This window comes from Saimiri boliviensis, chromosome 4 (genome assembly GCF_048565385.1).
Source record: "Saimiri boliviensis isolate mSaiBol1 chromosome 4, mSaiBol1.pri, whole genome shotgun sequence".
Lineage (NCBI taxonomy): Eukaryota > Metazoa > Chordata > Mammalia > Primates > Cebidae > Saimiri > Saimiri boliviensis.
The window spans coordinates 84,597,950-84,611,685 of record NC_133452.1 but is presented as its reverse complement, the minus strand read 5'-3'; the positions used below and the strand labels follow the sequence as shown (position 1 = coordinate 84,611,685).

The 13,736-nt window shown below is 38.4% G+C and overlaps 1 protein-coding gene across 5 annotated transcripts in view; it reads left to right on the top strand.

Annotated features, from left to right (window-relative positions):
* Nucleotides 1–13,736, top strand: part of CYB5R4 (cytochrome b5 reductase 4) — a 114,829-nt gene that overhangs the window by 85,467 nt on the left and 15,626 nt on the right. For all 5 annotated transcript variants that reach the window (XM_074397730.1, XM_074397728.1, XM_010333826.3 and 2 more), the window contains 3 exons: nucleotides 48–198; nucleotides 499–585; nucleotides 9,980–10,144. In XM_074397730.1, coding sequence (XP_074253831.1) covers nucleotides 48–198; nucleotides 499–585; nucleotides 9,980–10,144 — 403 coding nt within the window. The remainder of the gene's footprint in view (nucleotides 1–47; nucleotides 199–498; nucleotides 586–9,979; nucleotides 10,145–13,736) is intronic.

Below are 13,736 nucleotides of genomic sequence, written 5' to 3'. Positions count from 1 at the left end.
TTTTGTTTTTGTTTTTTTTCTAATGTAGTTTATATTTCATTGTTTAGGAGATTTTGTTTCTGTGAGCAGTCCTGAGGGCACTTTTAAAATATCCGAGTTCCAAGAATTAGAAGATCTCTTTTTGTTGGCAGCTGGAACAGGCTTCACACCAATGGTTAAAATACTGAATTATGCTTTGACTGATATACCCACTCTCAGGTATGTACTTTTGTCTCTAATTTTCCTTTTTGAGGCTGTTACATTAGTATAAGGTATTCTAAATTGATTACTTGCTGGATCTTAATAGACATATTCCCATTTCCTCATTCATCATTTCTTACTTTCCCTCCTCTAATCCTAGCTATTTAGGTTCTTTTATCTCATTTCAGTGTTTGATGATTTTAGTTACCTACTGGGCACTAAAACATTCACACTGGTTCACTTCAGACTTTCCATTTCTCATATTTTAAATGTAATTAATTCGTTCTTTCTGAGTTTTTTTTTTTTTTTTCTTTTAAGGAAAGTGAAGCTGATGTTCTTCAATAAAACAGAGGATGATATAATTTGGAGAAGCCAGTTGGAGAAATTAGCAATTAAAGATAAAAGGTATTAAACTGTTATTAACTCTGCATTTAGTTAGTTATACCTATGTAGGAAGTCTAGGCCTGGGGACTAGGGGAGGGACAGCTCAGGGTGGGGAGTTGTAGGGGGATAACATGGGGAGAAATGCCAGATCTAGGTGACAGGGATGGAGGCAGCAAACCACATTGCCATATATGTACCTATGCAACAATTCTTCATGTTCTGCACATGTACCCCAGAACTTAAAGTGCATTTAAATTTAATTTAATTTAATTTAAAAGTCTAGACCTTATCTTTTCTGGTTGGAGTTTTGATTAGCCAGGAAGCTTCTTCAAAGAAAAAAAAAAAAACACAGTAATTCTCTAACTGTAAATCATATCAAATGTTCTTCTTCTCTCAAAGAAACACTTTCTGGTAAAATCTAGGCAACCTTATATATGTGTCATTAACATGCATTGTATATTGGGCTTTATGATCATATTATATGATTTATGGTGAGTTGGGTTTCACTGACCAATAGAGTGAAGACCAGCCTGACCAATACGGTGAAACCTTGTCTTAAAAAAAAAAAAAAAAAGAAAAGAAAAAAAAGAATTTTTGTAAAAAAATTTTTTAAAAGAGTGGACATTGTACTAATAGGACTTCAACTTAATTTATAAATTAATTGGTAAAAAGGAATGTATTGACAGTCTCTGAACTTAAAGTATCTTTAACAAAGTCAACTGTGTTATTTGTTTTTGGTTTTTTTTTTTTTGATTACATAATTTGGGTTTGTGAAATTGCATAGGCTGCAGTTTTGAGGATGAGGAAAGGTTGCTTTTTTTCCACTTCTGGATACCTGGCTCTAACAGCACTCACCAGGTGAGTGGTACTATCTAGCTTGCTGAGAGAAGTGATAGTGTTCCAACTTCCAGCCTGCCTTTATCTTCCCTCTACTGTTCCTTCTCTTTCTCTTCTTGCTCTCCCTTGCTGGCTGGTGTGTGCTCTTTCTCTCTCCTCCCTAACCTCTTTCTGGAGACTTTGCTCTCCTTGCTTGAGACACTCTGGAGGCACTGACTCCTAGTATTGTGTGATTTATGATCCCCATAGACTCATGGCGTTTTTTTTTTTTGTTTGGTTGGTTTTTTTTTTTTTTTTTTTTTGGAGTGAGGTTAGGTCAAGCCCTTAAAGGCTTATTGATGGGATTTGGTAGTTCTAGTCAGCCAACACATAATTATTGTGTTCCCTACAAACTAGGAAAGTGAAAGTTAACATTTAAGTTGGGGTTAATTTTAATTAGTCACAATTGTCTTTTAGTTAGCATTTAAGGCTCTTTGTTTTTTAATGTAGTAAATCACTCTTTCCCACATCTTGACCCTCCTATATCACTTCTAGTTTTAGTAATAAAGTTCCTGATGACAAAATAAGTTACTGGAACACATTTCTGTGGTTAAATTATTATTGAACTGTAAATATAAAAAAATATATAGTTAAGAGAAATACCCTAATCTCTATATGATTAAGTCCTAGTCTTCTACTCCATCCTTTGTGGAACAAGGAGAGGGATAGGAATTATGGATTCTGAGGCTGATATATGATCGAATATTTTCTGCAAGCATGCTGTGCTTGTCCTCAGAGTTTATCTAGATTATATCATTAGCAAATGTAATTCTTCAAAATAAAATTGTGTAATGGAAAGTTATTAATCTCTTGACCTTGGGCAAATCAGTTTATCTGGCTAAGCCTCAGTTTTTCCATCTATAAAACAAACATTAATACCTACACCACAGAATCATTTGTACATGGGAATCAATGAGTTAGCCTATGTAGGTGCCTAGCCCAGAATTAGTATGTTTGTAGCAGATTCACTCATTCACTCATGAAATATGTGTAACTTCTATTATGTGCCCGTACACATGGATCCAACAATAAGAAGACACTGTGTTTGGTTATTTTCTCATGCAGCCCAGGGAATGCGTCTCTTCATTTTCTTTAATTACAGCTCTCAGTAGAGTTGCAAAAATACAGATACTTCATAAATAATTTTTAGAGTATTACTCTTTTATTTCAATCTCATTTTCATGTCATTAAGTATGAAATCTGAACAGAAAAGTTTACCCCAATTTTATCCTTACAAATGTGTTATTACACTTGACTGTTCTAGCAGTTGGGATTCAATTCACAACATTCCAAGTCTAGCAAAATTTTACACATTTATTTCTTCTGCAAAATGAGAGAAAGAAGGCAAGTATGTGCAGTAGCAGATTTAATTATGTAAACTGAAATTCAAAATAAATGCCACTTATCCTTCTCTCAAATACGTGAGCAGTGTTATGAGGCTCAGTTCATTCAGTACACATTGCCCCTCACCCCTCCCTCCTATCAGCAGAATGCCCTAGCTCTGTGAGATCTCTGCTTTGTAGAATTAGTTTTGTGGGATGGGACAGGTGGGACAGTTTGACAATGAGGCTGACTTCTAGAAAACATTTTCTGGTATATAAATATAACAGGCATTTTCCTTTCATTTCAAATCAATCATTCTTAGAGACCATTAACCTTGTTTTAGTAAAGGTAGTAGAACATTCTTTTTATAAACAGCATTTGTTGATTTTCCCTTCTGTCTATAAAGTTAATACATGTTTATATAGAAAAGGTGTAAGAAAAAAATCACCCATAATCCTACCACCCAAAGAACAATTATTAGCATTATGGTCTGTATCTTTCTATTCATATACATATCTACCTTTTGATTTTACATATTTAAAATAAAGTAGTCATACTCACTATCCTTTTAACTACATTCCTACTTATTGTGTTGTGTATTTTTTACATAAAGAGTATTTTCAGCAGGTGGTTTTCAACCTAGAACAGCTCTGCCACCCCAGAAATATTTATGTCTGGAGACATTTTTGATTGTTACAACTGGGGAAAAAGGAGTTACTACACCTAGCTGGTAGAGGCCAGGAATGCTACAAAGTGTCTTACAATGCTCAGGATAGCCCCCTACAACAAATAATTATCCAGCCCGAAGTGCTAGTAGTGCCAGTTAGTAAATCCTGCAATATGCTGTGATTTTTAATAACTTCATTGTGTTCAGTCATGTGAGCATACCACAATTTATTTAGCCAATTCCATACTGTTTGACATAGTGACTAAAAATTGTTGCGTACCTTTCTAACCATTCAGAATAAAAATATATCAGAAGAATCATTAGGTCAAAGTGTTCTAAGGCTGTTGATACATTTTATTATTATTACTATACTTTAAGTTCGGGGATACATGTCCAGAATGTGCAGGTTTGTTATATACATATACGTGTGCCATGGTGGTTTGCTGCACCCGTCAACCCATCGTCTACATTAGGTATTTCTCCTAATGCTATCCCTCCACTTGCCCCCCAACCCCCTACAGGCCCCAGTGAGTGATGTTCCCCTCCTTGTGTCCATGTGTTCTCATTGATCAACTCCCACTTATCAGTGAGAACATGCGGTGGTTGGTTTTCTGTTCCTGTGTTAGTTTGCTGAGAACGATAGTTTCTAGCTTCATCTATGTCCCTGCAAAGGAAATGAATGCATTCTTTTTTATGGCTGCATAGTATTCCTTGGTGTATATGTGCCACATTTTCTTTATCTAGTCTGTCATTGATGGGCATTTGGATTGGTTCCAAGTCTTTGCTATTGTGAGTAGTGCTGCAATAAACATACATGGGCATGTGTCTTACAGTAGAATGATATATAATCCTTTGATTACATACCCAGTAATGGTATTGCTCGGTCAAATTGTATTTCTGGTTCTAGATCCTTGAGGAATCGCCACACTGTCTTCCACAGTGGTTGAAGTAATTTCCACTCCCACTAACAGTGTAAAAGCATTCCTATTTCTCCATATCTTCTCCAGCATCTGTTATATTTTGACACATAGCCTCTGAAAGTGAAATCACTTAACAGAGAATACTGCATCCAGCACACTATCATTGACAGTGACATTAATACTGACAATGTTATTAACAGTGATATTGTTAGTGTCATTATTTTTACAGTAGATTGGAATGAGAGGTTAGTTGAGGCAAAAGAGAGAGAGGAAAGAAAGGGATTCTAAGCAGCAGGGAAATGAGTCACAAAGGAAAGGGGACTATTTACTGACTTATATGCACCAACAGAAGATAAAAGACCATTTATATCACTTTAAACATTTGTGTGCTATCTGCAAAATGTGCTTGACATTACAAAAATATAAGAAATCAGACTATCCTACTGGTGGTGAAGTTCTGAAGTATATCAGTAACTGTAAAGTCTGTGCCTTGAGAGGAACAAAAAACATGCCATAGATGTCTAGTGAAAAGAGTGATTCCATTGCTGTGAGTGTAAGAGTATCAGAGCTTTGTGGAAGAAGGGATTTTTGAGCGGGGCTTTGGGAAATGGCTAGCATTTCTTTGAGCGGGAAAATAAATTTGATTAGTAGGATTGCATGAGTAAAGACATGAGAGCCATTTTGTTGAAATAAATGCTGTGTGTGAAGGAGGATGATGCAGAATAACTAAAAATAAACCCATCAAACTTTGTATCAGTTTTAGAAGGAATCTTAATAGTTATTTCTATTCCTTTTTGTTTACACTTGAAGAAACAAGGTAGGCTAAAATCAGGTGATGAAAGACCTTGAATGTAATTCATATGTGAAGTAAATAGGAAGAAGGCACAGTGACACTCTAGCTCATCTCCCTTTATTGCTGACAGGCTCCCTAGACTATATGTTTTTGTCTTCTGATGTCGATAGTGGGACTAGCAATGTGGCAGTTCCATTTAAGATAGCAAAAGCCGATGATGCCAGAAGCAGAAATAAATTGAACAGTATGCCTGAACCTGTTGCTTTTTCCCCAGCCTCTTATGCACACAGATATGCAGCCCGCTAATCTGGACCCTTACAGCACTTTCTGTTTTTTCCAGAGATGTTCTTCGGTGTTATGTTGCTCGGAATGTGTTCTTTGAAATGTTAATGTGTTTCCCTGAATGGACTCTATGATTGAATAAATTTGGGAAATAGTATATTTCTTCTTGAGGATTTACTCTGAACTTAGCATGTTTAAGGCTTTCTGATATTCTAATGAAATATATTTAACTTTTTTAAATCCACTATGTCACAGACTTATTTGCTAGTTAGCCTGCTTTCATGGAATAACTACTAACATCTGGAGGCATACTGGTGTTTCATTAGATTCATTTTGAGAAATATTTCCAGAATTATGTATGTGTTATCTAATTTTGACTCCTAGTTTTGTGAGCGTTTTTGTCTGTGAGCACATAGCAACTTTTACTACAGTTGCAGGCATTTTCTTTAGCTAGAAAATAAAGAAGGAAAAGCTGAGGCCCAAGTACTCTGAAATACTAATCTGTGAACAGTGAGGAATCACTGAAGCTTTTAAGCAAAAATGTTGCAAAGTTGTAGCAGAGTTTTTAGGGGAACTAATATGGCAGTGGCATATCATATAGATTAAGGGTTAAGGCTATTAATGTAATTTTTTAGACAAGAGATATAAGAGCCGGATCTGGAGTTTTAACAGTAAAAATGGGCAGGTAAGGGACTTTGTGAGAAATATGAAGGAGATAAGTTGCGGAAGCTGATTGGCTAGAGGAGGAGGAACTAAGTCGTTGGATGACTGCTAATAATTTAGATTAAATGAGTACATTTGTATTTCAAGACTTGTCATCTCAGATCACTATCAGCCTACTTTAAAATAAATTTTTTGACAAGCTTATTTACCTATATTTACATTTGAGATCGCATTCATCAGAAGTAGGTCTATTCTCTCCCTCTTTCATGTTATTTTGCATTTTATGGGTTATCTGAATTTATTTTCAGGTAACCTTTTCAAGAGTCCTAATGCTTTCTGGCACTTTTGAAATCATAGAGGACTTTCAGGATGTTTACCGTGTGCCCCCACATGTCTCCAGCATCTCAAAGTTGCAATTATTTTAGACAGTATGTTGACCTTCATTCAGAAAACCCAGGAGAGAGGATTCCACAGGAACTATCTATATTTTGATATAAAAAATATTTCATTAAATAATTATTGATTCTTAACTTGTGAATGCTCCTGTTCCAATTTAAGCTCTTTCTCAGCCTGCGAAAAAGGAGATAAGCAGGATAACAGCCTCTTTACAGATCCTTAAATTGCAGCCACGCTTTCTGTTCATCTTTTCCATTGAGTGCATAAAATTATAGTCAGGGGACCCTTATGTGAATAAATACAAAATGCATAAGAAGTTTATACCATTTATGTAAGGATCTGTTATTTATCACCATTTAGTAGATACCTGCAGAAAATGTACCACTGATTAGGCTTTTTTATAAAGCATCCCAGTAAAGGGAAATTATGACTAGGTGCTTATGGCAGATACAGAGACTTTAGCTTTAATTTAGCAATTTATTCCAGTGATAGGCTCATTTCAAATAGAGCCACAGGAGACCATCTTTTATCTTTTAATTTAACAAGACAATTTCCACATTTTATTCAAATATCTATGTGTAATTGGAAATTTATGACACTGGTTTTATGGCTGCTTTTGGCCTTTTGATCTGATGAAAGATCATGGATCTTTTTTCCAGAAAAATACACATATGAATTCATATCATTTTTATATGCAATTTTATGGATGCCAGCATACGGCTTTGTTCTTTTAAGTACAATTTTTATTTTTAGCCAACATGGCCTCTTTGTAAATCATTTCTTTATTCAACAAGCATTTTTTTGTGTGCTTAATTGAACAAGGCCTGGATACAGTATTGAACAAGAGAGACAAGGACCCTGCCCTCATGAAACAGTGAGCAAATGTAACATCCTGAAGTTATTTAAAACTATCTTAGCTTTAAGTGCTCAGAAGGTAAAAATAGGTTAGTGAATATCTTTGGGGAGGCTGTTTTGTGCATTAGCCTTTAGGGAGGCTATAGAGTGGATTAGCATTGCTACTAATACTAAATGGGAAGCTTGAAGATAAGAAAACATAATTCTGTAGGTGTTTTAATATAAAATCATAGAACATTAGAATTGTAAGATATTACTTATTTCCCAGCCTCATTCCACAAATGGACAAGCCCTAGAGGCTAGAGAGTGTGTGCAGAGCTGAGGCTGGCTCTCTAGCCTCCTGCTCGTTCTCTGATTTGGTCTGTATTGCTTGTGCCAGGCTTCTTTGTTCTTAGGAAACTTAATCCAGCTGAGGCACAGCAACGTGAGGGCAACTGTACCAGCCATACCTTGTTTCTGTTTCAATATTTAGTTCCCTTGTCCCTCACAAGAGAAGCTGTTCACTTCAGCTTTTTCATGTGGTTTAAATTAACGTATCATGAAATCCCACTACTCACTTACTCACTGGAACATGTAGAAATGCTTTTGATCTGATCTATTGAAATGGTAAGAATTAATTGTTTGCTTAAATAGAGCAGACAGAGCAGGTACAACATAGAATTTTGAATTTACCATGGCTTTTCACCAGCAATTTTTGTAATAGATTACTAAGCCTGTGGGAAGAAATGGTCTGTTGTTTCATTGTGAGACTTCGATGTTCTTCTTTCCCATTTTAATCCTTTACCCTTTTGCTTTCATCTATTTCATTCCATAGTGTATGGGTGCCTTCTGTGTGTTGGCGTCTAGAGATACAGTGATAACCAAAGCAGACATGGCTCTTGTTCTCATGGAGTTTAGGGTCTATTGGAGAAGGTAGACAATAGGTGATCGGCTTAGTAACCACTTATTTACAACCTGAAGTAAATAGCATGAAGAAAAGGAAAAGGAAAACATTGCTACAGCACATGAAACGAAGGCCTCAGCCTTGTGGAGGTGCAGAACTTGCATGTGGGAATGATGCTTGAGCTGAAAACTGAAGGGTGGGAGTGGTAAACCCATTACAGAAAGAAGAAACAGAACAGGCAGTGTTATGGCAGTGAAGTCTGAGAGGTAAACAGAGTGAGAGCTAGGACTTGGTGTTGAATTGGATATGGAGGGTGAGATAGAGGTTCCCAGGATAAATCCCAGGTGTCTGGCTTGTACAGCCAAACAGACTGTGGCGCCAGTTACAGAGATCATGAAGTTGAGAGCCTTTGAGACAGCGACAGTAAGAAGTCAAATAGGCTTCTCAATCAAACTGATTTTAAGGGTCTGGAAATCACTGGAGAGGTTTGAGCCAGAGATTAAAATGCGTGTGTCACTGGTAATTGCTATTTACTGTGATTTATACCAGCATATTATTATTGTTTACTTTGGGTTCGGGGGTACATGTGCAGATTTGTTTCAAGGGTATAATATTGTGTGATGCTGAAATTTGGGTTTCTGTTAATCCTGTCACCTACACAGTGAACATAGTAACCAACAGGAGGTTTTTCAGCTCTCCCCATTTCCCTACACCTCCCTGCTTTTGGAGTCCCCAGTGTCTGTTGTTCTCATTTTTATGTTCCTGTGTACACAGAGTTTAGCTCCTACTTAGAAGTGAGAACATGCAATATTTGTTCTTTTTTTCCAAAACCAGCAGATTATTAATAGAAATGTGGAGTTCTCTGAGATCCCTGGGAATGTCTATTTCATTTAAATATTTATTTATTTATTTATTTTTGAGATGGAGTCTCACCTTGTTGCCCAGGCTGGAGTGCAATGGCACAATCTCAGCTTACTGCAACCTCCACCTCCCAGATTCATTCTCCTGCCTCAGTCTCCCAAGTAGCTGGGATTACAGGCTCATGCTATTATGCCCGGCTAATTTTTTGTATCTTTAGTAGAGACGGGGTTTCACCACGTTGGCCAGACTGGTCTTGAACTCATGACCTCATGATCTGCCCACCTTGGCCTGCCAAAGTGCTAGGATTACAGGCATGAGCCACCGTGCCCAACCAAATTAATTTTTTTTTAAGAGACAAGTTCTTGCTTGGCCGCCCAGGCTGGTGCAGTCATAGCTCACTGCAGCCTTGAACTCTTGGACTCAGACGATCCTCCTGCCTCAGCCTCCCAAATAGTTAGGACCACAGGCACATGCCACCACACCTGGCTAAGTTTTAACAATTTGTGTGTGTGTGTGGAAACTGGGTCTCACTGTGTTGCCCAGGCTGGTCTCAAACTCCTTTTCTCAAATACTCTTCCTGCCTTGGCCTCCCAGTGTGCTGGGATTACAGGTGTGAGCTACCATGCTTGGCCTCAGCTCTTTTTAATTAGTTCAATTTTTTGAAATGCCAAATTACATTCCTTATCTACAGGAAAAAATAATCCCTAGTAAATACAGATTTACCTATATGTTTTTGTTAAGTCTTATAAATGTTTTTCAAGTGGTTTTCTAGCCAGTATGTCAGTCTTTATATATTAAATTGTTCTTTTAGGGGAGAATTATATTCTTGAACTTGAAAGATGTTAATAATTCGTTTAAAATAATAAACTTTAAAAAACTGTTTTTCTTTTCCTTAGGCTGGATGTTGAATTTGTTCTCTCAGCACCTACTTCTGAATGGAATGGCAAACAGGGACATATTTCACCAGCTCTTCTTTCTGAATTTTTGAAAAGAAATTTGGACAAATCCAAAGTACTTGTCTGCATTTGTGGACCAGCGCCATTTACAGAACAAGGAATAAGGTGAGTAGCAGCGTAGTAGGAAACAGACTGCCCAACACTGAAACGAAGATCTTTCATAACAAGCATCTCTCAGTTCTTCCTATTTATATGAACTGTACTTTAATAATCTTACAGTTTTAGAAAATAACTAAGTCTTTAAATCTTCATATAGTTTAAGAGTTGGAGGTCAGAATTATGCATACTGTTAGATATTAATACAAAAATAGGACACAGCCAGCAATTGGTGTTCTCTGCTGATGGCTCCCATATGATATACTCACAGGATTGGTGCCACAGTCTTATTTGGGACATTAGGCCCAACCTCTTCTTCCATTAAAGCTTTATAATAGTAATTAATAAGCAATGTTCACCTCATGGTAGCTTTTGCTCTTCATTCTCTGTAACTGAGTGAAAATTAGTAAATACTAGATAGGCAATCAGAAGCCACACAGCAAGACAAAAAGGGGAGACTAGAACACAAATAAGGCAAGACTAATAGTTGAAGCGAAACCTGGATAATGCAAAATCAGTGGTAGTGGTGATCCTGTTTGAAACTCAACTTGATGTGATTTAGCTTTAAAACGGCACTTGAAAATGTTTGGTTAAATATAGCCCCTATTGGATTTCTAGATGATTTTAAAATATGGCTGCTTTAAGTGTCCTATTCTTATTTAGTTTGTGACTAAACCTAACATTTCTAGATGTCAGCTAAAGGAGTCAGACTCTGTAATCTGAAGAGATTTATTCTGAGCTGTTAAAACGCGCACTTTGAATGAAGAAACCCCCCAAACAGGCTTTGTGTGAGCAACATGGCTGTTTATTCACCTGGGTGCAGGTGGTCTAAGGCCGAAAAGGGCGTTAGCGAAAGGCAGTCGGATAGAAGCTGCTTTCATAGATTTGGGGTGGGCAGTGGAAACTTACAGAGTAAGATTAGTTACAGTGGTGGAGTTAGGGGTAAGGAATATACATTACCATAAGTTCAGTTACAATGGCGGGTGGGGTAAGTAGTTAAGATGGTAGGGTGGGATGGAGAATATTCACATTATCATAATAACAGTTAAGATGGCAGGGTGGGGTGAGCCATCTTAACCCGCCCCTCTGGGCTATCAGGGATAATGGCAAACACAGGTGAGGGGGTGAGGGGGTGATCAGCCGAGGCAGACAGGACTTCAGACTTTCTGAGTCTGGGCTTGCACATGGAGGCCTGACATACCTGTCTTTTTATAGAGAGAGAGAAAGAATTAGAGAAGAGGGGGTGATAACAGGTTTTGGGGCATGGGGGCAAAGATTTTCAAGGCTACTTTGTGTGTGATTGAGGGCAGCGCAGAAACCTAAAATTAGGAAAGAATTTAGACGCTAGGAGATCTCAGGGAAAGGGGTGATATTGTGGGCTTGTTAGAAGGAGCATTTGTTGTATTGACTGATTGGGTTATTGCTTATATACAATTTTGTAGGAATTGAGAGATTCATTGGAAAAACCCAGTGTCGAAATAAGAGAAGGAGATAGTATTAGAGGACTAAGAATCAGAAGAAGCCATGACTCCCAGTTAGAGAGTGTCCAGCCAGTCCAGCCAGGTCCAGAATAACCATTTGCCGGACTAGTGAGCTTTCAGGCTTTGTTTTTTAATTTATCGATAGCGTTACATACAAGGCCAGGCTGATTTACATAAAAACAACATTCTTCATTTAGGAATAGGCAAAGACCTTTTTTAGCAGTCAGTAAATTAAGACCTCAGCTGTTTTGAAGGACAACTGCAGCTAGGGAATTTACTGGAGTTCAAAGGAGGGATAATAATTGAATTAATTCTCCAATGCTAGCAGAGAAATTATTAGGTTACGGAAGGTGCCAACTGAAGTGGAAATGCCTGTGCCGAGTGCAGTAGTAATTCTTAACCCTACAAGTAAGGGCATTAATGGAATGACCCGCTTGTGTTGTGTCTGGACCACCAAGGGAACAGGGAGGCTTTTATCCCCGTTGGCAACCTGAATTTTGGGAGTAAGGAAAACTAGGGTACAAGTGCCTGTCCAGTTGGTAGGAAGGCAGATGTAAGAAGAAGAACCACAGAGGAAAAAAAAAAAAAAAAGTTTCTTGGCTTAGACAGAACTGAAAGTGTAAACTGAAAAGGTGAGAAAGTGTTCTGAGGGGGCTGGCGATTTGGACCTGAATGCCAAGGGAACCAGCAAGGGCTGCAGCTGTTAAAGGTCGTAGCGGGGCTTGGTAGAGTAACTGTAGAGGGAGAGCTTTTGTTTTCATGGTGTATGAGGAAGTGCGTGGTATGTATAAGCAATCACTCACTTTTATTAACAAGATTGGGTATGAGCAGAGAATGGGAGCCAGATTAAGAGTGAAGTATTAGCTGTAATTACCTGGAGGAAATGTGTAAACCAGCAACTTAAAAGCAGGGCATGTACAAGTAAATGAGTACAGTTAGAAAATGATAGAAACAGAGACTTTTTGAGGTATGATTTAAGTAGTAGGGGCAACTGCGTAAAGCTGGAGAAGGTGAGAGGCTGAAAGTAAGTGTGTCAAGTGTAAAGAGACAACTTTGGAGGTTGCGAGAGCTATAGAGGGTAAGCGGGACACAGCCTGTGGTTTTGAGGGATTTTTGTTTTGTTTTGTTCTGTTTTGAGGTGGAGTTTTGCTCTTGTTACCCAGGCTAGAGTGCAATGGCACGATCTCAGCTCACCGCAACCTCCACGTCCTGGGTTCAGGCAATTCTCCTGCCTCAGCCTCCTGAGTAGCTGGGACTACAGGTGTGCGCCACCATGCCCAGCTAATTTTTTTGTATTTTTAGTAGAGATGGGGGTTTCACTGTGTTCACCAGGATGGTCTCGATCTCTTGACCTTGTGATCCACCTGCCTCGGCCTCCCAAAGTGCTGGGATTATAGGCGTGAGCCACCTTGCCCGGCTGGTTTTGAGGGATTTTAAGAGTATTAGAGCAACAGCTGCTGCCGTGTGTAGTTATGAGGGTCAGCCCAGGACTGTGAGGTTAAGTTGTTTGGATGAAAAGGCTACAAGCTGTGGGCCTGGCTCCTGTGTAAAAATTCTGACGGCACAGCCTTTTATTTCTGCTGTGTAGATAGAGAATGGTTGAGAGGAGTTGGAGAGCGCTAGTGCAGGGGCTGTCTCTAAGGCCTTCTTTAGCGACCAAAAGGAAGAATGGGGGAAACATTTTTGGTTTATGGAGTTAGCTAAGTTTCCATTCGTAGGTTCATACAGTGGTTTGGTTATGGGGCAAAAACCTGGCACTCAGAGGCGAAAGTATCCTATTTTCGAGGAAGGAGATAAGCTGTTGTTTAGTGGATGGGGTTGGGATTTGGGAAGTTAACTGGATACTGTTGGCAGGGAGAGTGTGTGTATGCTGGCGAAAGATTGTAACAGATGGGGAAGAAATTTGGGCTTTAGAAAAAGCGTTTTTGAGGTTAAGAACAAAATAATGAGTTGTGGAAGCGGGTATGGAAGATAGGAGGGCATAGGGGTTTGGTACAATCAAGTGGATGGGAACTACAGTCTGATTGATGAGGCAGAGTTCTTGAACTAGTCTGTAGAGTTTGTCTGGTTTTTTTGGACAGCTAGGATAGGGGAGGAAATTTGGGCTTTGGAAGGGGATA